The 27211-nt window shown below is 44.6% G+C and overlaps 1 protein-coding gene across 1 annotated transcript; it reads left to right on the top strand.

Moving 5' to 3' along the window:
• Positions 1 to 25733, top strand: LOC119377709 (uncharacterized). Its single transcript, XM_037647057.2, has 3 exons — positions 1 to 132; positions 19364 to 19562; positions 25572 to 25733. Exons 1-3 carry the CDS (start codon positions 52 to 54, stop codon positions 25637 to 25639), a joined length of 348 nt encoding a protein of 115 aa, XP_037502985.1. The 5' UTR covers positions 1 to 51; the 3' UTR covers positions 25640 to 25733.
• Positions 25734 to 27211: the final 1478 nt, after the last annotated feature.

Raw genomic sequence — 27211 nt, 5'->3', positions numbered from 1 at the left:
AGACATTCTATTCTGACTCGTGGGTAGACCGTGGGCAGATCATCAGTTAGAATGAACATTCGAGCGACATTTCTTGCGGCCATGATTATGTTTACGACCCACGAGACCGTGAAGGGCACCGACGATGAAGACGTAAGTAAGGCAGTTTGTAACTCGAAGTGATACGTTGCTTTGGGTAGATTATTTTTGCGGAAAGTGAGCGTATGGCATGTATCTAGGAGCCAGGGAATGCAAGATTACTCCCGAAAGATAATTAAATTACATTGCTAATTACTTTACTAAAATATGCTTAAATGCAATTAAGTTACAATACAAATTGCGGCTGACCGAAATTAATGGCATTACATCACTATTACTTTCGAAAATCAGTAAAATTTATAGTTGCGCGACCACGAACACTTTCGAAAAGTAATTAAGTTACTTTTGAAGTTACCGTAACAAAGTTCATCACTCATGCACCAACTCATGTGCACTTTATTTGCAGCATACATGCATTGAAATATGAGACATTTTTGTTGCATTTTTCCCGCTCTTGAGGTTTGGCACTCAGATTAGATTGTCTTTGTTATTTTTTCTAGATTTTTTCGTTGAAATGTTATGTGCTATAAGGGACGCGTGGTTATCTATTTTAGTCAAAAGTAATTTGGAAAGTAGTGAGTAATTTTGTTTAGATTGCTCGCTTGTATTAATTTGTTTTATTACTAATTGCAACTAAAAGTGATTTAATTACTGTAATTTCTTTCCCGACAAATCGGCTTGGAGAGCATATGGGAGGCATAGTTAGTTTCACGCGCTTGGTGGTCTGCAATGCACTCGCTGTCACGTGGGTGAGTATAGACAGGGCGGGCTGAAATCAACTCCTTATTGAAGATTACAGCGTATTTCACTTTTTAATGCCAAGATGCCGAATTAACAAAACTCCTCTCTCGCAAGTGCGTTTTTCCATTGGTCAGCCGGCTTCGCTAATGATACATCGTGTTTGGCTGAAACTTTCTCTTACGAAAGTTATTAGCGTGAGGCGTTTTTCTGAATACGGCTCCAGGACACTACACACAAAGAGAAATGAGAAACTGTAAAAAAACTAAATTTATTTATTATATAAGGACATTTGCAGGAGGTGTAGTAGCGTTAAAAAACCCTAAATTTAGGCGATATTCTTTCAAATTTTACTCCTCGAAATTGCGCGACAATTCTGGCCGAAAGAAATGTTCCTCCCAAAGAAAATCCCACGCTTTTTCTGTTGTTAGTAGATTAGAATGTATTTCTTTAGGCAAAAATCCAGGCTCAGTGGATGAATCATCTGTGTGCATAACAATTTTAAATACAACATGACAAATCACATCTCCGCTAACGATGCGAAGCAGCGTTTCGGCATGTCGAGCCCGCGTTTCAGAGGGGGAGGGGAGAGAGAGGGAGGGGAAGTAGAGAGGTAGAAAGTGGGAGAGTTGAAGGGGAGAGGGGGAAGGGAAGAGGGGAATGTGGTAGAGGGGAGGGGAGAGGGGAAGTGGAGAGGGAAGGGGAGAGGGGTAATGTGGGAGAGTGAGAAAGTGGGAGAGGAGGTGTGTGGAGAGGGTTCGCGCATGCGCAGTAAGGGTGGTCACGCCGCACACCACCACCCTTACTGCGCTGCGCAATATTTAGATGCTTCGCATCTAAAGAAGTGTTGTTAGAAAAACGTGCTTTTCTCTGCATGTAGTGAACGGGATACAGGAAGAAACACACAGAACGAACACAGTTTCTTGCAGTGTCCAGTCTTCTTACGCACTGAAAAAAAAAAATGGCAAAGCTTGCATTAGGTCGTGCAAGTTTCGAAATATCGAAGTTCCACGATTCTGAACCCTTATCTGGTTGCTTGTAGGTTTCTAACTGCTCTAACATTGTTCTGTAAGCACAAATAGCAGGGAGTCCTCCTTAAAGCTTTTTTTAAAACAGCGGACCCGTTTAAGCTCAGCAAACCCTCGGTTCGCGTTTGCGGAAAGTATCATCATCATGAACGGCCTCTGCTCTGCGACGCTCGCCTGCTTCGCCAAGCTCACGTACTCCGCTTAAGGCCCGAACACACGTACGCGTTGCAGCGCGTCAACGCGTGACTTTTTGACGCGGCGCCGCGCCCTCTCTCTATGGAGAGGGAGGGCGCGCAGCTTCGCGTAGCCGCGCGCCCTCCCTCTCCATAGAGAGAGGGCGCGGCGCCGCGTCAAAAAGTCGCGCGTTGACGCGCTGCAACGCGTACGTGTGTTCGGGCCTTTAGGCTCGCCCCGTCAGCTACCACGGCCGGGCTGAAGGGAGGCACGACGCGCATCGCATTTCCTTCTGGCCGGGTCGTGGCGTACTTTTAACAGTGAAGAGTGAGAGAGAGATATAGAAAGAAACAGGAAGAGACAAATAGAGAAGGAGAGAGAAAAATGCCAAGAAAGAGAAAAAAAGAGAAAGAGCGAGAAAAGAGATAAAGAAATAGGGAGAAAAAGAACGAAATAGAAAGAACCAGAGACAAAAAAGAGATATGAAAAAATGCGGAGGGGCGAAGCATGTAGGGAAAGGTGTTTCAGCTCCGCTAACGTGAAACCTGTGGAGGGGCGAAGCATGCAGTGTGCGTCAGCGCTTCCCACATCAAAATCGGTGCTAATGGCCAATGAGAGACAGAAGAAAGATTGGACGCAGAGACGCGCAGTCCGCTTTTAGTTAACATGTACGCTGCGAGTCTTTATTGTTCAACTACACACAAGAGAAATCTCCCAGTGGCACTGCATTGCAGGTCAAGATCCACTGCCTATATATTTCCCTTGGGTTTATCTTACACTCAAAAAAAGGTCGGCATATTCACTAACTAAATACTAACCGTTTACTTGTCACAAAATACACTAGCCTCTTAGTAAGTGAATGTAGTAAAATGCAGGTTAGTGGAACTTGCTACCTCGTTAATAATAATATCTAGGGTTTAACGTCCCAAAACCACGATATGATTATGAGAGACGCCGTAGTGGAAGGCTCCGGAAATTTCGACCACCTGGGGTTCTTTAACGTGCACTTAAATCTAAGTACACGGGCCTCAGACATTTTCGCCTCCATCGAAAATGCAGCCGCCGCGGCCGGGATTCGATCCCGCGACCTTCGGGCCAGTAGTCGAACGCCATAACCACTAGACCACCGTGGCGGGGCTTGCTACGTCGTTAGTGAGTGAATAGTACTAACTCGAATGGCTAGTCCATTACTAAGTTGTTAGTAACCGCGCTAGCAACTTACTAACCGTATTAACTCTACTACATTGAGCCAATTAGAGGTTTACGCCTATTTTGTTTACACGTGCGTGTGAGTTGCCATATCAAGATGATTCTATTGCAAAAGTACCTAAACGATTTTAAAAAACGAAGTGGCATTGTCCTCGTACATTGACTACTGGCCGCTAATTACTTCATGTAATTACTATGGTAAGTCCACATCACAGCAACATACATAGAGGCCCAAATTGATCACGAATTGGAACACACACGCAAGCGCACACACAGAATAGCAAGACCTTTACGTAGAGGATATATCTACTCTAGCAGCGGCTTGAAGACTATTTATGCTCCTACTTTGGGATGGCACATCGTGTACTGGTTAGCAACCATAGAATTTAGAAGAATAATTGATGTTTTCTACGTATTATCATGTGCCCTTATATTTGCTTATATGCGTGCCATCATGTAGCACGAAATTTTAATTCCAAGGTAATCAATAAAATTAAAGTTTGTTTAAACTTTGCTAAACACCATCATGATTACGGAAGGTATACTGCTCATCTACCAAAGATCTGGTAACGTGGGTGGCTAGTAGTTACTTAGTTGAAAACACCAAGTAAACTTTCTTGTTAGTGAAGGCAGCACTTTACGATTTTTACTAACTGCTGGCTAGTAAACAGATTTCGCGAAGGCAGTAAAATACGATCGACAGTAGTAAATACAAGCATTTACTAACCATTTACTAACTTTTTTTCTAAGAGTGTATGTTTATCTGATCTTTTCTGTTATTTTGTGTTGTTTTCTGTTCTTTAAGAGTGATTATGTGATATTTTGTACACTTTTATTTTTTCTTGTGATTAACTTGTTTTGCAATATCTCCTTTCTGTTCTATGGTCTCCTTTCTATTCTTTTTCATCTACTGTTTGCTGTTATTTCTACCAACGCCTTTCCGCGCGGTCGTTCTGCCAAATGAGCTAACCAGGAAGCTAGCAATTGGCAGCGAGAGGGCTAATTCATCGACAACTTGAAGCACATGGACACAGAATACTGCCAATCGGATCTGCGGAATCCCTAAAGGTGGCGGAAGGATTATTGGCAACCACCCAATTTTCCTTCTTTAACCATTCCGCCACCTTGCGGGATACTGCAGATTCGATTTGCAATCACAATATTGAAAGCTATAAAAGCAGCATTACATGTTTCTTACAAGTAAAAGATACTGTTGCAATGAGGGATGCTTGTTTTACAGAGGGATGATAGATGATAGCAGAAGGCCTCGTGCAGAGTCGCTCTGTACGAGGCCCTAAATGTGAATGTTACAAAGCATATTTCGATTTAATGTTAAGTTAGTTTCGAAATGCCACAGCTGCGTGGTGTCGACTACACTAAAGGTACGTCACTACACAGCGAAACAATTTCCGACGTCATTTAACAAAGCCTGTAGACGACGAAAATAAACAGCAGTGCAGTGCACTTTGATTCCGGCATGGCTAGCGTCTGGAATTCTCAATAACAGCAGTACCTGTGACAATCAATGTATGAACTTTAAGCGATCTTTTTTTAGGAGCGAATCCATTTTCCACGAGTCAGATCATTGTAAGAAAGGCCACGACTGGTTTCAAAACAACGTAGCTTTACCGCTGACAGGTGGAAAACCTGGGCGATAAAATTAAACATGACCTAATTCGTGCTTACGCGAATCGCAGATAAGTTATTTCACATTTTTGTATACGCTGAACTAAAAACTCCTGGATTAGTGACGACGAGTATAAATACTTGGGAATGACGATTGGGAGTCAAGAATGAGTCAAAGTGTAGGAAACACGGAGTAATGACGGAGTCAGTATGGAGTCAAATAGGAATCAAGGTGTAGTCAAGATGAATTAAAGGCGGAGTCAAAATGTTGTCAAGCTGGTGTAAAGATGGAGTAAGGTCAAAGTCAATATGGAGTCAAATTGGAGACCAGATGCCGTCTAGATGGATTAGAGACTTATAGATGCACACAAGATGGAGTAAAGACGGAGTCAAGATGCAGTCAAGATGGAGTAAAGAGAGAGTCAAGATGGAGTCGAGGTGGAGTAAACATGGAGTCTAGATAGATTAAAGACTGAGTCATTGCGGCCGGAAGTGTTGACAAATATTCGAACAGGGTATGTCCCCTGGAGATGTCATTGACGCCAGCGACATTTTTGAAATCTTTGAAGCCTTGCGAGAGACGTCAACGGACGGCAGTGCAAATAATCCATGACGTCTTAGCCCGAACAAGAGACAAAGGGTTGAGGAAGAAAGAGTAACAAACAACCAGTCGGGAGCTATAAGCTGTTGCTTTCGATCTGCTCTTTCTTCCTCAAGTCTCTTAGATGTCAACGAGCTCGCACAGCAACAAGTTCTACTTTTTTTTTTCAATTTCCAAAGCTTGCCTTCAGGCATAGTGATCATCGCCATAATTGTCAGCCTGTTTATGTAAACTTCGGGACGAATTCCTCTCCCAGTGATGACCCGTTTACCATTTGCTGTGCGAGGTATTCCATTTTACCACTACGAACTTCTCGATTTCGTCACTCCATCTAACTCTGCCTTCCTTGACTGCGTTCCCCATGCCTTGGTAGCCGTTCTGTTGATCTTGATGCCCACCGATTGTCTGTCCTACACATTACGTGGCAAGCCCAGGTCCATCTCTCTCGCTTGATGTCAACTAGGATATCTGCTGCAGTTCCCTGGCCGATTCTGCCATCCTCCAATCTCTTAATGTTACCCCCATCATTTTTTCGTTCGACTGCCCGCTGCTGGGTCCTCAACTTTTTCTCTAGTTGCTTTGTTATCCTCCATGTTTCAGCCCCATGTCTTAGAACTGGCAGTATGCAGTGATGGTATACCTTTCACTTTAATAGTCCTACTTAATCAAAGATCGCAATATTACTCATGAAAAGTAATTAAGTTACACCACAAGTTATAGCTGGCTGTAAGTAATGGCATTCCATTAGAATTCCTTTTGAAAAGCAATGAAATTACTATGAAATTACATTATCTGAAGTTCATCACAGGCTGTAGTTTCGAGGGACGCCGCCGCGGTGGTCTAGTGGTTATGGCGCTCTACTGCTGACCCGAAGGTCGCGTGATCAAATCCCTACGGCGGCCTTAATTCGGTGGAGGTGAAACGCTAGAGGCCCGTGTCATTAGATTAAGGTGCGCGTTGAAGAACACTACGTGATAGACATTTCGGGAGCCCTCCTCTATGGCAGCTCTCATAATGATATCGTGGTTTTGGGACTTAAAACACCATCAATTATCATTACTTTCGATGGCCGTGACTTTCCACAAATTCACCATTGAAGGCTTCGAGTTTGGTTGCTACGCGGCTTTTCTGTGGGCCTGCCTCGTTTTCGCGCTTAAGGTTTGGCATTCATATTAACTAGTCTTTGCTATGTTTCTTTCCTTTCTTGGTCAATTTTGGATGGCATAAGGAAAGCGAACATGCTATATTTTAGTTGGAAGTTACCGGGAAAGTAATGAGTAATTTTTCTCAATTTAGTCGCTCGAGGTAATGCATTGTATTACTAAATTACCAGCCTACAAAAGTAATTAATTACTTCACTGATTACAGCAAAAAGTAATTAAATTATTGTAGTCTCATTACCTCGACTGCTGATCCGAAGGTCTCCCGGCCGCGGCGGTCGCATTTTCAATGGAAGCGAAAATGCTTGAGGCCCGTGTACTTAGATTTAGGTGCACGTTAAAGAACCACATGTGGTCGAAATTTCTGTAGCCTTCCATTACAGCGTAATCACATCGTGGTTTTGGGCCGTGAGACATTAACAGTTAAAACTACTAATTATGTAATGTCATTACTCTTATTTCATTACTGCCAGGTCTGTACCTAATCTGTGACGCCCACGACAATATTGATTTCCCTTCAACATTGGTGAATACAGCGACAACGTTCCAATTTTAGAACGGTGTAGAGCCAGACTTAAGTTTATTTGCTTGCCTCACACACTTCAGCATTTTATTAACATCGCCCCGCCACGGTGGTCTAGTGGTTATGGCGCTCGACTGCTGACCCGAAGGTCGCGGGATCGAATCCCGGCCGCGGCGGCTGCATTTTCAATGGAGGCGAAAATGTTTGAGGCCCGTGTACTTAGATTTAGGTGCACGTTGAAGAACCCCAGGCAGTCAAAATTTCCGGAGCCCTCTAGTACGGCGTCTCTCATAATCATATCGTGGTTTTGGGACGTTAAAGCCCGGATATTATTATTAGTATTTTAACATTAATCCTGAAATACGCCTTTCTCACACTTTTTAAGTACGGCAGACTGTACATAGTTATGTAAGCACGACCTGAAAACAATATCGTGTGCGTAACCTCTTAAAAAATATATATTTTCTTGCGATTAATCAGAGACTAGAACTCACTGGTTCAGATGTTATGCCGGAACGTGGCATTCTAGATTTTGAAAGAAAAATAAAACACTTGTGTCGTGTTGTGTAAGCGTTATGGGCGATAATGCCATAAAATGTTTGTTTCTTTCTATTCTTCGACAGTTCTTCGATGTACACGTCGTCTGCTTTTTTTTTGTATGCCAAAGTATGTGTTTACGGTGTTGTGCAGCTACTTTGCTCAAGCAGGTTGGCTACCCTTTAAGACCTCAGCACGCCGGCGAGGAGACATACTTATTACCGAACACCATCAGGGCCCAAATCATGGCATCCCCCATCCCCAAGAATATGAGCGCGAAGTATCACCCAGGCAGACGGCAAGCCAGGGTTCGAACACTACAGAAGCGTTATGGGGATAACCCAACAGTCTTTTGCACTGACGCCTGCAAACTGCACGGCAACCGTTACACCATTGTTGCAACAAACGGAGCTGCAAACGTGGCGGCTTCTATAAAAACTACAACAGTCAGTACGGCCGAAACGGAGGCGGTTGCTATGGCGATCAGATGTGCAGAACAAAAAGGAGAGTCGGTCCTTGTGATTACCGACTCTCAATCGACTTGCCGTATGTTTCAGGCTGGGGCAATACCAAGGATGGCAATAAGAATCCTAGGCGAACAACTCCTCAATTCACATGCAATACTTTGGTGCCCTGCGCATGCGGGACTTGAGGGCAACTAAATTCTGAAGTCCAATCTGGTTGCTTGTAGGTTCTTGCTAGGCTTTAGCTATAGGGGATGATAGGATGTTTCTAGGCTGCTTCTAGGTTGTTGCTGGCCTATAGCCAGGCGATGCTAGGTTGTTCCTAGGTTGCTTCTAGGTTGTTTCCAGGCTTTAGCTAGGTGATGGTAGTTTGTTTCTAGGTTGTTTCAAGGATGGCAATAAGAATCCTAGGTGAACAACTACTCATTTCACATGCAATACTTTGGTGCCCTGCGCATGCGGGACTCGAGGGCAACTAAAGGGCCGACCGGCTTGCTCGCGAATTAAGCATCCGAGCACCGGTCGCAACCCTCGAGGAACCCCTAAAACCCCCACGCGACATCCTCAAAAATCGAAGAGTGAGAACGGCAAAAATACAATTATCCCCATCCGGATCTTACCGGAGAACAGGCGCGAGAGTGGCGTCGAGTGCAAACCAACACTTACCCTCACTTACAAAGACAACACCACATACACCGTATGTACGCTCGCAGCTATCCGTGGTGTGGAGAACGGCCAACTCTCGCCCATATTACGTGGGAATGCCAATCGCGGCCCCCAAACGTCAATTCTCCTCTTTTGGGGACACAATCTCGATCAAGGCAGTGGGAGAGCTGGCTTGCTAGGCTGGCTCTGCTCGACCAAGCCCAGCGAGCCACCATGGCCAGTGGAGCCCTGGACTGAGGACCCCACCTATTTGCCCAGAAACGTTATATAGGCAATAAATGTTTTTACTACTACAACAACTACTACTACTACTCCTTCCAATTTATTCCAGCTTGTTTCCAACTTCCAACTTGTTTAGGTTTCATAACTCGTGCGAGGGTGCACTCACGCTAAAAATTTCCATTCCTAACTCTCACAGTTAGGTCTTCAGACGTCGGTAGCACTAAATAAACAAAAAATAGAATTCTTAATATCTAGGCAGCGAAGCCGAAGCGGCTTCATAGAAACAAGAATTGTAGCAGAGCGTTCAGACAGTCGTGAACGATTGTTCTAGGGGTTAGTTGGTCTGAACCATCATTTCGCGGAAAACTAAAATGAAGTAAAAGAAAATGACAAGTTGCAAATGTCATGTCGCACTCATTTAACAAATGACGTATTAAAAGACACGGCTTATTTCTGTGAACGGGTGTTTCTCTACAGCGAAAAAAAACAAAACAAAAAGAAAAACCCCCTTCAGGAATGTCTTCAGGAAATGCCACTACTTTACGGCAAAATATTTTATTTCAAGCAATAGCTATTCTGGCCCGTGACTTTTTTTTTTCAGTTTTCCTGTCTGTTATCGGTTTTGTTCTATTGCTTCCAAAATAGAAAAATGCAGACTCAGCGAGCACATTGGGAGCTTCAGTGAAGCATGCATTTATTGCTATATCACTTTCAAGCTCTCAGTGTCAGGCGTCGCTCGTTGCTTTTATTTGCGGTCTCACGACAGGCAGGATGCAGCCTAGAGGTGAAACATATCTTGTTAAGGCTTTTCAAGGCCATTCTTTTAAGGCCTAATCGCTTAGACGTTCGCTTTAACAAAATGAAGTTAGTAACAAAGCTTGGCAGCAATAATTACGATGCTGTTCGGAATAGTCTTAAAGAAGCAGCCTAGACGCGTAGTAGACACTGTTAGGGCTTTACGGGACATTCACCTTATGGTCGAGATACTTAGTTTCACCCAAATGAAATCTGAAATGATGTTTGCAGTGCGCTTCGTAAACAATTTTGATGTGGTTTAGAGCAGCTTTGAAGATGAGAATACAAAGACGCGTACACTGTGTGCTGAGAATGGGAGGAGCGACTCTTGAAACCGCACAAGGAACGGAATAGAAAAACTATCATTTGCAAGAGAATGCTTACTTAATGCAATTAGGCTATACAATAGGTGGGGACACCAGGAAACGAAATGACTCTTGTTTTTAACTCTCAAAACAGCTGGAAAGCAATGCTGAAACAGAATTTGAAAGAATTCGAAAGAATAAGCGCCCTAACAAGTATACAGTGCAGACGTATAAAGAGTACCTTCAAAGAACAATGTCAAACCCCGACATTGTACCGCGCAGTTAAAGACTTGATGCAATCGCAACTGGCTTCTTCGGACCGCCTCAAGGTACAGGCAACTGTTGGGCTTCCAAGACACGAAAGTAAAACATTGTCATCCATCAATTGGTATCACGAAGTCATAAAGGAAATCTATCGTATTAGAATAGATACAACCGTAGGAGTGCGCACAGGGGGATTAGGGGCGTCGCTTTAAAATGCAGAGGCATTTTAAAGCGATAACGTTAAAGAGCTCGTTTCGCAGAAATTCGGGTGTTGGGTTCGGCGCCGTTGGTTGTGAGCAAAAAATCCGCGTTGTCCGTGACCGAAAATTCGAGATATATGCAAATAATGCAATCAAGAGTTTGACGAAAACTCGTCTGGTCGGGAATGCTCATAGTCAACGGTAAAAGGAAGAGACCGACTGAAAAGAACTGTAAAGTAATAGACGTTTCGGCTCCCGTGCGGGGGCCTTGTACACAATCTTGATTGTGAACAAGGCCGCCATACGGGAGCCGAAACGTTTGTTATTTTGAAGTCCTTTCTTGTCGGCGTCTTCCCTTTACCGTTGACTATATATGCAAATAAATAAAAATATTCGGTTCGAGTGGGAATGGAACCCAGGTGTTCTGCGTGGCAAGCGGGAGCTCTACCACAGAGCCATACCAGTGCTTGAAATTGTTAAAAAAAAATCGTATACGAATGCCATGTTGTGCGAGCAGTCTTCTTAACGCGTGTAATATTGCGTGGCAGGAGCTTAGAACTGCGCCAGGCGTCAAAACACGCGAACTACTCAATGAGTTAGATGGTGGTTTAAAGGCCCGCCCATTACAAATAGTTCAGGCATAGTTAATCATCATCAGCAGCAGCATCAACAAACTGCGCAGCTGCGCAAGTAGGCGTGTTGCTTTACGGACGCGTAGTGGGTACTTTGCCAATTCGCAAAACAGAATTATGGCGCAGTGGGCACTTCGCAACAGTCCTTCCCCTTAAGTGTGGCTGAGTAGCTATGTCACAATCCCTGACGAAATTTACCAGGACGTTCAAATTTCTGACCCAAAACCAGCGACACAAACGGGCGTCTGTATGCGAAAGTCAACTATCTCGAACACACGAGAAGTGACTGACGTCATGAAAATGAGTAAGCGCTATTGAATGGAACATTTACGCGAGAGACAGCGGTGGCGGTAGGCGGAGCTGAAATTTTTATTACGTTGTTAGCCAGTGTAGTGGGTCTGTGCCGGACCGCGTATCTCAAACGGCACTGTAGGAGCCGCGAATAGCACGCTGCACACCATGCATGGTTGCCGTGGCGTCACGGTAGTAGTAGTTTCCATTAAATTGCGGTCACATGCGACATACGTCACGAAAACTTGTATCACTCTGTATACGCAGGGTGTAGTTTGGTGTCGCAGAAGTCTGTTGCCAGACTCGGGGGTCAATGTTGCCAGACTGCCGCTAGATTTGGCGGCTAAATTTGCCCCTAAAGTTCCAGCTTTCCCGTAAATTTCCTGTCTAAATTTCCTGTGTTACGTGCGCCCCAGTGACACGGGCACACCACGGACGCACGCCTGCCCCTTCGGGGCAGGCGCGCGGGCTAAACAGCGCGTGGCCGCGATAGCGGCCAGTAGCGCGTGACCGAGACCCTGCCAACCGGCCATTGAGCGTTAGCGAAATGGCCGCACTCGCGAAGCGAGGGCGAAGCCACGATTAGATTTCCGCGCCTGAAGGGCGCAGGAAAACAGGAAAATAATGTACTCCCGCAACAGGAAAATAATGTACTCCCGTTTGTGCGAAACCATCGATGTCTATAGCGTTGAAACCGTCTCTCGAAGCCAGGCAAAGCGCCTGCCGGCGGATTGCACAGCAACCTTACGGGAACACTGGAACCGCAGGGGCAAATACCCCCAAGTCTGGCAACAGACTTCTGTGACACCAAACAGAACCCTGCCCGGAGGAGTTGTCATAGCAGGTACCACTTCTTACGTCATTTCCTCGTGCATATACGAAGGACCTAGCTCTCTTTTAGGAGATTCCTCCTTATGCTCGGGGCTTGAATATAACCGTAGTAGCCGGGCTAGCCATATCAGCGCACGCTCGCGCGAAACAGAAGTCTTCTTCCTCTTGTTCTTCGAGCGCCTTGCATGATGATGATATTAACGCAGGCAAAACCACATATAGCATAGCCAACTGTAGGAAGCGGCGCTCGCTCCACTCCGGCGCGTGCTCTAGCTTGAAAGGAGACCGCTAGAGGGCCACAACTGCGCGCCTCCTCTCTCTTTCGACAGTCGTCAGTCAGTGCGCTTCGATACTAACAACATGAACGAAGAAGGCAAGGCAGGGGAACGGAGCGCTCGCAAGGAAGCAGCATTGCGGGCTCGCCGTCAAGACCCTGCGGTGAGAGCTCGCGAGGCCGAAGAGAGACGTCAGCGTCGTGCGGACCCCGAGATAGAAGCCCGCGAAGCCGAAGCAGCGCGGAAGCGGCGGCAGGAGAACTTCGAGGACGTACGGGCGCGGGATGCAGCGGCCAAGCGCCGGACGCGGTTACTACCTGAAGTTGGTGGCGCCGACGCGCGCTTCAAGCGCGATTTCCTCGACCACACGTTCGGCCACAGCTGCAAGGTCTGCGACCGCTTGTGTTTCGAAAACAACCTGAGCACAATCGCTACCATAACAACGTGTCATGTCTTTATATGACAGTAGAGGAATTGTACGGAGCATTCACGGTTTAACCGATTATCTCCGAGAAAGCTCCTTTAACGTCATTCACTTCGTGGATATGGTACAATTTTTTATCAAAGTCACGCTTTAGACATCTGGAAGCAGTTATCTAACTATTAAAATATACCTTACGAATGGATGCCTGCCATTTACTGAAACAACGGTCGTTGTTCTATGCCGACACTATACATGACCGTATAGTGTCGGCATAAATGCCCTGATATTTATAATCTTTTCTTTTTGGTCGCACTTGCTCCTTTTGCTCGATTGCTATGCATACATCTCAAAGGAGAAAACGTGCAGTGCATATATTGTTCTGTCAACTGACAAGGACGAAGTGCTAGCAGACTCCGGTGCATCAAAAGGTTAACAAAGGCGCCTCTCGCAACACGCGTCTCTCTTGACCACGTTGGCCGAGAAAGAATGAACCTCACTGTTTACTTGCAAGTGTCATGCTCTGCAGCTCTCACGCACACCTTGAAGAATAAAATTACATTTACATTCTGGCACTGAGAACAAAGACTGTTTCCTGACTTCTTTTTTCTTGCCACGACGAAAATGCATTCAGAACGATCATATGCGCTGACATCACTTTTCGGTTTTCTAAACAAGTTAACGTGAATAAGCATTTGTTCATAAAGCGTTGAGAATGTAGAGACTCGGTAGACTTTCGGTTCTGACTCGTTGGATATCCTCGTGTCTGCCATCAGTATGAACCTCGGCGCTATATTCTTGGTCACCGTTGTTCTGTGTGCGACTTACACGACTGTCAGGTGCGACGGTACTGACGGAGATTACGTAAGTGGGAAACACATCGCGAATACTCGGATAGTTGAGTCGAATTATGCGCATAGTAGACTAGTATATCACATGGCTTTGCGTAGATTCTGATTGCGCTTGAGGAACGCGAACGGTCGCCTAGAGACCGTTATATCGAGGTGTATACCGTCAGATGCGTTACTTAGTGCTTACCCGTTGGGGCAATTTTTAGCGGACGTCAGGCCATGAAAGTTATTGAGAATGGTGACTATGACTAGAGAAAAGAAATAAATAAGAGAGAGAACAAACATTATAGAAAAGTGGACTTGCTGCGTAAGCAGAAAGAAGGGAAAGGGGAGACAGGATAAATCTATCCTGTCTCCTTTCTTCCTTCTTTCTGCTTGTACAGAAATTATAGATTTCAGTAAGAACCAACTAGTCTGCAAATAACTATTGCTGCAACAAATTATAGAAAACTTTAGTAGTAGCATACGTTTCACCCAAAAATGATAGACGGCCTTCCTAGTCAGGAAGACCTGTGCCTTTACTGCTGACTTGGTCTTGTCCACCAGGCCTTGTAGTGCGTAAACTTCAACTGTACATAACGCAAAAGTAACAACTGTGACTAAGCAGGACCTGTTGTGCCCAGGGGCGTCAGTTACGGGGTGGCAAGTGTGCACTCTCCACCGACCTCCCGCACACTTCCGTTTCTGCTCTTTCTTGAAATGTCGATGCTACCAAATAGTGGCTGGCACCTCAAGGCAGCGCCCATGGTTATTTCTTTTCACTCCTGGACATCGCTAGGTTGCCACGTTTGTCAATTAAACTATTTATCTTTGTTTCTAATCCCCATTCCTTCGCTCGGGGTGCAAGGTGTCAAATTGAACGCCGGTCTGATTGACCTCTCTGCTTTTTTAAATGCATTTCTTAGCGAAATTCTGCGACTTTGAGCGTATCTATCTATCTATCTATCTATCTATCTATCTATCTATCTATCTATCTATCTATCTATCTATCTATCTATCTATCTATCTATCTATCTATCTATCTATCTATCTATCTATCTATCTATCTATCTATCTATCTATCTATCTATCTATCTATCTATCTATCTATCTATCTATCTATCTATCTATCTATCTATCTATCTATCTATCTATCTATCTATCTATCTATCTATCTATCTAGCCGCCTACGACTTTGTGCTCTCCTGGCCGTTTCGTTAATCGGATGTATACCAAAATTGGTGTGTCATAACATGGCCTTATTGCGAACATAAATGACAGGTCATATCATGAAAATCATGACACGCATGTCATGAACAGCATGATTTACGTTCCACGACCTTAGGCTCTTGCGGCCGTTCCGTTAACTTCATATACACCAAAATTGGTACGGCGTGACAAGAATTCATGACGAACATAATGACTGGTCCTAATATGCAAATCATGGCGCGCATGTCATGTGCAGGATGATTTACATGACATGGTCTCTGGGCGCTCGCGGCCGTTTAAGTGAAGATATATATACGAAAACTGTTGTGACGAAACATTTCTGTATGACGAACATAACTGACACGTGGTAACGTGAAAATCATGACGTGCAAGTCATGTACAACCTGATTTACATGCCACGCTCATGGTGCGCTAGCGGCCGTTTAAGTAGATTGATATACACCAAAATTGGTATTGCGCGAAGTGACTGTATGAAGAACATGAATAACAGTTGGTAAGATGAAAACCATGACATGCATGTCATGTATGTCATGATTTACATGCCACGCTCATGATGCATTCGCGGCCGCTTCGCTAGCTTGATGTACACCAAAATTGCTATTGCGCGCAGCGAGTGTATGACGAACGTAACTGACACATGGTAACATGAAAATCATGACATGCATGACATGTACGACATGATTTACATGTCATGGTCATGGCGCATTCGTGGTCGTTTCGCTTGCATGGTATACACCAAAATTGGTATTGCACGACGCGACTGCATGACGAACGTAAATGAGAGGTGGTAAGATGGAAACATGACATGCAGGTCATGTACGACATGATTTGCAAGCCACACTCATGATACATTCGCGGCCGTTTTCCTAGCTTGATATATACCAAAATTGGTATTGCGTGACGCGACTGTATTACGAACATGAATAACAGGTGGTAACATGAAAACCGTGACATGATGTGATGTATGTCATGATTTACATGCCGCGCTCATGGTGCATTCACGGCCGTTTCGCTAGCTTGATATACACCAAAATTGGTATTGCGCGAAGCGACTGTATGACGAACGTAAATGAAAGGTGTTAACATGAAAATCATGACATGCATGTCATGTATGGCATGATTTACATGCTATACTCGTGGTGCACTCGCGGCCGTTTCGCTCGTTTGATATACACCAAAATTGATATTGCGCGATGTCACTGTATGACGAACATACATGAGAGGTCTTAACATGCGAATCATGTTATGCATGCCATGTACGGTATGATTTAGATGCCACTATCATGGTGTGCTTCCGGCCGTTTTGTTAACGTGATATATACCAAAATTGGTATGGCATGACACGAGTGCGTGATGAACATAAACGACAGGTCATGTATTGTATATACCAGAATATACGTTTCATTGGCATGGTGTATACTAGATTGTGCATGCATGCCTGCATGGCAAACATGCGATATATGGTGGACTAGATGCCATAGCATGAATGATTTCATTTGGCTCAATGACAAACAAGGCGATGTATGCAGATCTTTGCTGGCTGCTTCGCATTACATCAATTCTCACAGTGCGTGAGATCTGCCGAATTTTGTTTTATTTGTTTTCTCTTTGTCTCTCTTTTATTGCACACATTTTTGTTATTATACAGCATTCCTTTGTGTAAAAAGTATTCATAGTTCAATGGTTATTCTGTTGGCTTTCTTATTAAATGCGAAGCATTTCTTAGCAAACATTTAGCACTTTGAGCGTTCCTATCTACATATCTATCTATCTAGCCGCATACGTCTGGATACTCTCATGATCGCCTCCTTAACTTGGTGTAGACCAAAATTGACATGGGCGGGTAACAGGATATGACGAATAAGACTGTCGGGTCATGACATGAATAAATTGAAAATTCTGTCGCGTACGGTCGTCAAACCCTTTCCTCCAGACACGTGTGGCACATACCCGTTTACCACGGGCCGCGGTGTACGGGTATGCGCCACGGGTGATTGACAGTTCATATCTACCCAGGAACAGCGAGAACAGACATTGGTAATTTAAATGCGAGAGTGTTAAGAAAAACCGACATCGTTGACCCGACGAATGGAAATAATACAAATTACAATCCCAGCAGGAATCGAACCCAAGCATTCCGCGTGGCAAACAAGTATTCTACTACAGAGCCACGCCAGGTCTATAAACTGATTTGAAAAAACAGCCTATGCAGGCGTAATGTCGGTGCAACGTCGATTGTGGTTGTGGTGCTGGCTATCTTATTTTACAAGAAAGAAATAAACGCTATACATGAACTCCTACGATACAGGCGTCATATCAGTTTAACGCCGGCGGTTCCAGTGTTGGCTCCGCTTTTACAGCAGCCTAATAAACATTACATTTGTATTCGAATGATTCAGCAAGCTATATGGAAGTCCGTCCCCTGAGTAATACATTAACGAAAGTTACGTTTGATATTCACATTATTGCACCATAAAGTGCACTTAGTTTGTGTAATACTGACGTATGCACTCTAACGTGAGGGCTGACGTTACGTAGCACCATAAGTTACCCTTTAAACGCCAGTGTTGTCGTTGTCGACGTGACAGGTAAGCCCACGATGTGCACACAGCTACTACACTTACAAAAACACGTCGTTCCACTTCGTAACGCTTGGCTGAAAGTCATAAAATACAGCATATAAGTACTCGCTGACTGCTTCGCATGAAACCGATTCCCACAACGCGTGGGATCTGCCGAATTTTTTATTTGTATATCTATGTTCTAAACGAAAGTTTATTGTTTAATGAGCCGGCAGTTAGCCGCTGGCTCCAAACGAACTCGTTCTTGGGTTATAGTTTGTGCCCAAGTTTGTTTAATATGCTTCTGGCGCATAGTACGGGACATAAAGAAAAGGAAGGGGTGGGGGGGTGGACAAGGAAAAGACAGATTATCGCAAGTGTTCGTGTATAGTGTTTGTAAACGTAAACGAATTGTAAAAGAATGAAACGAACAGAATATGAGAGCTCCTTTTCAGTCAGGTGTCTCGGTCGTATGCTATGCTCGTGCATCAAGTCTTATAATTAGTAGCAGTGTATGAGGTGACCAAGCCAGTAGTGACACAGTTGGTGCCGAAACGTCACAATGTCCCACGCTTGCGTGAACACATTAAGCGCCATAACGTAACGTGAAGAACGAAAAAGCGAGAGCGAACTAGGTTCGGCGTGCGAAATGCTCGCTGAGCAGTGCGTAAATTCAGCGATGTGCCACCGCAAATAGTATGTGTTGGAATGTGCAAAGCGGAGAGTTACAGTGTATTAAGCAGTTTTAAGCAGTGTAGTATACGCTTCAAGATGGTAAGTTGGGTCAGTTGATTAGCATTCATCGTAAGTTTGAAACAGCGCAACAGCCAAAGACGGACAAAACAAAGGGTGTTCGTATTTCTCTCAATTGTCCGCGTTCGGTATTTACAATGTTTTATTCTTTACGGTGAATAGTTCTAAGTATCTGTTAGGTTGCTATGTTATTTTCATGAATTCCGAAAAATTTCGTTGAAGGATCATGGAGGGGTACTGTTGAACCAGCGAATAATTGGGCAATTTTTGTCGCTTAATACATCTAGTAAACACCTTTCACAAATTATACCTCCGTTTTTGGAAATAAAAATCGGGAACATCATTCCTGAATTCTTAAGAAATGAAGCCAATTTCAGACAATTTTCGCAAGGAACAACAACCATTGAGGGTATATATCATAAGTACGATGCAGCGCTTTCGCTTTAAATCTAAATGTATTGAAAAAAAGTGCAGCGAGATTTTTTCGCAGTTAGATCCAAAAAAAAAAATAATAATTGCACAGCTGATCGCCGCTTAGCTGCATAACCGCGCGAGGTTTGCGGCTTAATCTGCTTCTGTTACGTCGAGGACCATTGTTACCTCGATAAACTTAGTACATTTCTGATTATACGAAAACATTAGGTAAAAATGTTAACTGTAAAAATTGCAGTTTCTTGTAGATCACTTGTTCAGTTAACTCTGTGAGGTCTTCTCTTGATAAACACGCAGAAAACAAACACATAGATGGAAAATGAAATGAAATAATAAATAAATAAATAAATAAATGAATAAATAAATAAATAAGTTAATTAATAAACAGACCGCATAAAAAAGCATCAAGCCTCGTTTAGTGTACCACCTTTGATGGTATAGTATAGAGGATGCAATAAGGTGCAACCATGCATTTATGTTTTCGAGTGAGTTTCAGCATGATGCTGTTTTTCTTTAGGACACTATAGAGTGGGGAGGAACAAGCAACGACGAATGCGAGAGTTCACAGCAGTGCAATTCACAGGACACAAAGTGTTGCGTGAGAAACGGCGAACACAACACATGTGAGCCGTTAAATGAAATTGGTAAACCATGCTCCAACGCTAAAGCTCCTGACTATGCCGACGTGTACCTTGGTCATTGCCCCTGCAAGTTACGTAAGTTGAATGTCGTTACCGCCATGCGAATTTAAATTTTGCTAATCGCCATACTACCTTTGCGCATATGCTGATTCTGTACGCTCTTGTCTTTTCTTGCACATGCATCTTTCTTGTCTCCTCAGTTTCGAGTGTAGAAAAATTTTGTCTTTATTTTTGCGGTGTTTAACACACTGATCATTGCTGTCTTTGTGATCAATGTTTCTCCAACCCGCATTTATGCTGGATAATAGCAATCCACGCTGAACGTTCTTGTACATGGGTCCACGGAATTCTTCGTAATGATAAGACATCATTGCGGTTAATAAGGCACTCACAACGCACAAAATAAACAAAATCATGACTACGTGGGCGGCATTCCAACAAATCTATTTCACGCGCGAGTCTGATACATATAAACGCATGCCCAGAGTGTGTCCTACTTTTTTTTAAAGAAGGCATAAGCTGAAAATGAGTGTAGCATTGGAATTCACACATAGTAGAGGAGTAAAATAGTTTAAAATTGAACGCTATTTTTTTGTACATGAGTTTTAACAATTCTTCAATTAAATGTTTCTGACGCTTGTTTCTTGAAATTGCGTTTCTAAAACAACATAACTGTCAGAAGCACCAGTATCCAACGTTTTCACGCGACTATGTGCATCCTTCGTAAAAATACCCGATCTTTCAAGTTACTGTGAACAATTGCTTAAAAATGTTATTTGTGTTTATTTTTAAATGCCTGTGCTCAAAACTGACGACAGAGAGATAATGAAGGGAGGGGACGCAGCCAAAGAGCAAGAAAGAAAGAAAAGAAAACCTTGAAAGGTGGAAAGACCACAAAGGAAGTCAACTCAATTTATTTATTTAGTTATTTATTTCACATTATTTATGTGTTGGCTTTACTAAAGCTCTGTGAGTTAGACTAATGTGTTTCCGATATGGTACTACACCAACCCTATGTATGCAGCAACGTTTACCCATTATGTGCCAACGTTAGCCTCACCTACACATTTTACGAAATATTCCTTCGCTTGCGCATCCCGTGACTATCACGTGGGTGCCTGGGTATGAGTGTATCCCTGGGAATGAGCGCTTTAATTTTCATGTCCGATGTCTTTCCATCCGGACCCTGAAGTCCACCCAAACCCGTAAAAAAAAAAAAAACGGAAGAGGGAATCTGCACCTACCATCAGACTACGTCATATTACTGGAACGGGAGACGAGATTTGCCAGCCCCTCACTACGCCTGTCGCGAGAGGCGTAGTGGAGTGAAACGGCCGAAGTGGAGCGGTGGTGGCTGCTTAGTCCAGTCTGACAAGGACCGTGAGCTCGTTCTGTGGGTCGCGCCTCGAGCTCTCAGTATGCGCTGCGCGAGAGCCGCAGCGCGGTGGCTGGAAAAAAGGATGATGATAATGATGGGCGATGATGACGTTACACTCCCTTACCCCCAATCAGAGCTCGGCCTGGCGCCAGCTCCAGACAAAAACATTTGTTTCTCCCTATTTGGCACGGATGGACGGACGGACGGACAGACGGATGAACGGACAACATTATTTGTGTCCTCGGAAACGCTACTCTTTTAGAGCAACGCCGCGGGCCGCTGCCACGTGGGGACGGGGAGGAATAGCCTCACCGCCGCATCACGGGCTCTCTGGACAGCCCGCATAGTTGTGGTAGAAACTGTGGACTTCGTAAGGCAGAGTCCCAATCCTGTTCTGTGTCATGCACTTCTCACCATACACCGCGCACTTCCAATGAGTAGAATCACCTTCCTGCCTCGACGGTCACCGACGCTGATCACCACTTACTCAAGAACGTCATAGCTAATAGTGCTCTATACTTAGGAATCATTTTCACCACATTTCTGAAATTGCATACTCGTATGCCATAGCTAACATTGTATATCTAGGCGCCATTCGTTGTTGTATCCTTATTATGTTCCTTTATTAACTCCGCTATGTTGAATTTACTAGCTTTGGCTGTAACCACTTCCGTCCAGAATGCCGTAATGACCCTGAGGGTACGATAGATAGATAGATAGATAGATAGAGATAGATAGATAGATAGATAGATAGATAGATAGATAGATAGATAGATAGATAGATAGATAGATAGATAGATAGATAGATAGATAGATAGATAGATAGATAGATAGATAGATAGATAGATAGATAGATAGATAGATAGATAGATAGATAGATAGATAGATAGATAGATAGATAGATAGATAGATAGATAGATAGATAGATAGATAGATAGATAGATAGCGCTTCCTCTTTATCACTTCGGCTTCGCGCTTTAGCAAAGACGAAGTGAGCGTGCAGCTCACATGCCACGAGCACATTTTTAATACATTGCTTTTACTATTAGTGTCGATGCCAACTTCGCCAGGCTGTTCGACTCATGATACATATAAGCATTTCGCCTCATTAACTAATAAATTACATGCACGTATGAAGGGCACCAGCGATGTTTGGCAAGCTTAAAGACCAGTCACGCGCTAGCAGTTACTTTTTTTATTATATGTTGTTTTGGAGATGATGACGCTTGTATTTTCCTCTTATATGATCGCCGTGTGCGCAACTGTGACTAAATGAGACTTCGGAAAAAAAATCTGGGGCCCTTGACCTATAGAGCAAGTGGGGCGTAATAATAATAATTTTTGGGGTTTTACGGGCCAAAACTACGATATGGTTATGAGGGACGCTGTATTGGAGGGCTCCGGAAATTTTGACCATCTGGTTTTCTTTAATGTGCACCCAAATCAAGGTACACGGGCCTCTTGCATTTCGACTCCATCGAAATGCGGTCCGCCACGGTGGTGTAGCGGTTACAGTGTTCGGCTGCTGATTTGAAGGTCGCGGGTTCGTTCCCGGCCGCGGCGGCCTGTGGCGGCGAAATGCTAGAGGCCCGTGCACTGTGCGATGTCAGTGCACGTTAAAGAACACCAGGGGGTCAAAATTTCCGGAGCCCTCCACTACGGCGTGCTTCATAACTATATCGTGGTTTTGGCACGTAAAACCCGAGATATTATTGTATTCATCGAAATGCGGCCATCGTAGCCGGGAATCGATCCCGCTACCTTCGCTGGGAAAATGGGGAAAGCCATGCTTGTCGCAGGGGAGTCTGACGTATACTATTTTTCTTTATTTTTTTCTTTCTATCGCATTACACAATGCTCTCTTCTAATTGTTTCCTTCCTCCATGCCAAGAATTGGACTCATCCACGTGCTTAGCAGAGCAACACTTTAATTGCTACAGGCAACAACGACGGCCATGCGTTCATATCTACAGGCAACAATTAAATGTGGCAAAGTGAAGTGACAAAGCACCTCGATAACCTCGACAAAGAAAAACAGTTTTGCGTATCAGAAACGGCTGCTTACCAACAAGCCCACGATCGAAAGAGCATCAATTATTGGAAAACGGTAAATTAAAGGGGTCATGAAGCACCCCTTGGGCTGATTGAAAAAACACATCCTGCGGAAAGCTGACACGGCTATGAACTGCTCTGCCAAATATTACAGTCGTGCGCGCCGCGTAATGGCCACAAGCGGAGCGCGAAGTTGCCGTTTCCCCAGGCACCCTCTTTTCAAACAGAGGCCGGTTCTCACTCTCGTCGGTGGGCGGGGCGTCTGTCCGCTGTACGTCGCAAGAGACATAGCATGCTTATTGGCCGATAGCCGACGTAAATCGAGAGCGGCGTTCGGATCAGATGCGCTTCTTGCCGCAGGGTGCCGCCACTTGCCGGCGCCGCACTCCTCAGTACACGGTAGCCGCACTCGCGCAAGCGAATCACAGCGGGAGAGCGATCGCGTTTCATGACGCGCGCTGGCGTAACTTCTTTCCCCCATGCCATCCCACCCTGTCTAGCTTCCAGTGCGCTCGTCGGCACGAGAAAAGAGAGAAAGCGCTGGGAGCGTGCGCCAAACCCCCGTAACTCCGCTGATTCTTGACGGATTCGAGAAATGTTTGCGGCAATCGATTCGGGAGGCAGTATACTCCGATACTGAGGCCATTAGATCATTACTTGGAAAAGTGGTTCATGACCCCTTTAACGGTAAATACAAATATGTTTGTGACCGGCGTACCTTCGAGGGCCTATTTTTGTACACCCGCATTTCTGTACGCTCACGGGTGCAGTCTTTTTTTTCTGTCGCACCTACAACGCCAATATATGAGGCGTAAAAGCTTCGCCCAATACTAAAAGCGCTGAATGGGCGACCATTGCTGTTTTTTTTTTGGAAGACGCACCCGGCTACCAAGAGCCCCTTCTTCGCTGCATTTCCCGGGTTCGGTGAAACAAAAAATCGCCCGCATCTTCCCACGGGGGGAACTCGAGTAAATGCGTCGCAGAGTGGGGGGGGGGGGGGGTATTGCATTAATGTTGCGTAATTGGGTATGGTTTGGGAATGCTTAATTGTTACACGATGCGCACACCAAGTACGACTTGAACGGCTCCAGCGTGCACGAAGTTCCGGGTCCGCAGCTCGCTTCAAACGCTTGCGTTCAGCGTCGTATGCTCGTCTCTTCGCAGCCTTGTCTTCTGCGTTGCTTGCTGTTGTTGACGCCGACGACAGTGAGGGTTGGGTAACGTTGCCTTCAACGAGTGGTGGGACGCTGATTGAAGGTACTGTTGCTTCCATCGCATCTACTCGAGTCAAGCAAAGCGTCAAGTCAAGCTAAAGCCAAGTAAAAGACGCCCTTGAATGAATTCCGAACGCGTGCTCCGCCGCTTATATACACACCGCCCGCGTTCGATCGAGAGGAGGGAGGGACGGAGCGAGGGAGGGGCGGAGAGGAGAGGCCTGCTGCCGGCACGAGACGAGCCGAGCATGCGCAGTGGGGGTGTGGACGGCGCCTCCGACGCCGCAGGTGCGACTAAGAAATGCTCCGCATTTAAAACCCGTCCTGCTCGCTATCATGGTTTGTTCGTGCTCGCCGCGTTGGCACGGCAGGCAGGTCTGCATGTCAATATTCCGGCAGTGAGGAAGCCATTGAACTCATCCTCTGTCACTGCCCTGACTGCACCACATGTAACACTCGGGAAGACCTAAACCACGTACTCTGCAACTGTTCCCATTACGACGCAGAACGACAGATTCTGAAGGAGGCACTTCATTCGCAACGCGGCTCGAGCTTGAAGCTGCGGCACCTTCTCGGCCCGTGGCAAGACAGCAGTTGTGCGATGCGCAGCACAAAAGCGCTGTTGGCGTTTTTGAGGAACACTCAGCTTAACCAAAGCCTGTGAAGGACTCTTCTTATGTATATATGTGTGTTTGTGACTGTATGTACTATTTGTGTGTATATGGTGTATATGTGATCATTGTATATACCATAATCACCCGACACCTGAGTAGCAAGCCAGGCGACAAACCAGGCTAACCTCTCCGGGCATTTCATTAAAGAATATTATCTCTCTCTCTCTCTGCCCTGACTATACAGCTCCCATAGAGGCCCCTCTCAGTAGTGTGAGCATGTCTCAACGACCAGCCGCTTTCTGAGGAGTCGATCTCAGAATGCCGTAATGTTCGAAATTCACATCAAAAAGTGACGAAGGTGCTGCTCAAGTTTCTACGAGCTACTCACTTCGTTGAAAGACTATCACACCTGCATTTGTGCATGTGTTTTGTCTCTCTCTTTCTCGTTCTTTTCTTTCTTGCCTACTGCCTTCCTTACCCCTTATATACGGTAGCAAACTGGATGTTTTGTTCCGATTAACCTACGAGTCTTCTGCATCTGATTCATCCCTCGATGTTTGTTCTCAGAGCTGGCCTAGCAAGGGTAATTATTGCAGGTTGCAAGACGATCATATACTGCTGCATGGCAGGAATATGACGAACTTTCGACGTAGTTTACAAGAGACGCGTTGGCAGGAAGTAGTTCTGAGGAACCTTTCTTTCAGCATGTAATATATTTATTTATTATTTATTTACAAATACTGCTATCTCGATAGAACGAGACATCACCAGCGATAAAAAAAGACCGTTATTAAGTTGCACATTTTGTTCTGTATTATTTTTTCAGCGTTTTTGTGCAAGGACATGGGAGAGAATATCAGCATATGCGTAGCCCCTCCAGGCAAGAGAAAATAAAGTTATGTTTCCACAGAACTGAAATAAAGTTCTTGTCATGTCATGTCATGTTTCCACACGTTATGTTATTAACTAAGTTCATTTCATTTCTTTCCTTTGGTGTTCCTGAGCATTACAGGTGAAACAGGGCATAACGAAGTGCAACAAGGCTGAAAAATAAAGTTTAAATAAACTAAGTAGCCGAAATATAAAAGTAAAAAACAACTTAGCAAGCAAGAACCACCAATTGACGCCAACCTAAATCAGCGTTGATGGCTTTAGACCACTGACGACTCAGTTTAAGGAAACTTTTGGGCCCGTGACCAACAAGAGCTTTGCAGAAGCGCATTTTAAAAGCGTTCAAGATTTTTCTTGAAGATATTGGAATTCTTGACCGTCACTAATGCATTTAGGCTTTTTTTGTTTTGTTTTTTTAAGGTCACGGTGTATATTTATGTGACTGTCGACTATGTTTGTCTAGAAGGTTGTGTTTTTTATGCTACGTTTTATTTTAACATCACCGTGTATACAGTCCTTTCACCGGGCGAGGAGGACCGGTCTGGCAACCAGCGATTTCCTCCTTTCTGAAATGTGCGCGACGTCTTGGAGTTGCGTGCTGGTGCTTGGATGTGTGACGTTGTCGAATAATTTTTGCGTGTTTTAAGTCGACCTGCGGATTTTCTTTTATTGCGATGTCAGCCAGCAATAAATTAAGGCAGCTTTGCACAGCGGTGCCAAGCCTGAAGGAATTGCAGAGCTGGGCAGCCTTCCTTGCTTCTCTTCGGTTTTCTCTTTCCTTCCTCCTCTCTTTCTTTTTTTGTTCCTTTTCCATTATTTTCTGTCAAATTTTCTATCTTTATTTCTATTTTTCTTCCTATTTCTGCCCTTTCTCTCTCTCTCTTTCTTTTTGTCGCTTGCATCCTCTTTTTTTTTCTATTTTTATACGTGGTTATGCCTGCGTTACGCCAAGCGATGACAGCATACGACAGCATACGACAGCCCGGATCCCTAAAGTGTTCTGCACTTAAAAAGATCAATGGGGAACCACTGTGCCGTTTTTGTTTGTACTAAAATCTAGAAGAAAAGGAAATTGCTGTCTGAAGAAGTATGCGGAGCGCATCACCAAATGCTAAGTGTTTGCGGCTGCGGACACTTCAAGGTACATAGTTTGTGTTACGTTACAGGTTATAAATCGGCAAGTGCCACAATATATCCAGGATGCCCAGAACTCCACGCAGTCAAATGGCCCTCGGTTATGGTCAGATTGGCGAACAAACATATCTAAGCGGTCAGGTACGGCCTTGTGCGGTAAAGCGCAAAACATATAAGTGCCACTTGTGAACTAAGATACTGCTTAAGCCACCGATGTAGTTTTCGCTTTCCTTTATTATTATTATATTTTAATATGACGTGTTTGGTCTAATGATGAGCCTCATAGTTCTGCTCAAAATAGCGATCGCTGCAGTTGACGTAGCGGTATTCACACAAATGAGAAATCCCTCACTTCGCAGTGCGGTAACCGGCATCATACATATAATTTGTGCTCGGCACCAGCCCTGTAAATCCAGAACATCCAATGAACACTGAAAGGAA

The sequence above is a fragment of the Rhipicephalus sanguineus genome, unplaced genomic scaffold, assembly GCF_013339695.2.
Source record: "Rhipicephalus sanguineus isolate Rsan-2018 unplaced genomic scaffold, BIME_Rsan_1.4 Seq551, whole genome shotgun sequence".
Taxonomy (NCBI): domain Eukaryota; kingdom Metazoa; phylum Arthropoda; class Arachnida; order Ixodida; family Ixodidae; genus Rhipicephalus; species Rhipicephalus sanguineus.
The sequence above is the reverse complement of the archived record's forward strand: the minus strand, read 5'-3'. Positions and strand labels throughout refer to the sequence as shown.

Coding starts and splice junctions, on each gene's coding strand:
- LOC119377709 (XM_037647057.2), top strand. CDS start 52: ATGAACATTCGAGCGACATTTCTTGCGGCCATGATTATGTTTACGACC. Junction 133..19,363: donor AGGGCACCGACGATGAAGAC/GTAAGTAAGGCA, acceptor GTTTTTCTTTAG/GACACTATAGAGTGGGGAGG. Junction 19,563..25,571: donor TCATTGCCCCTGCAAGTTAC/GTAAGTTGAATG, acceptor TTATTTTTTCAG/CGTTTTTGTGCAAGGACATG.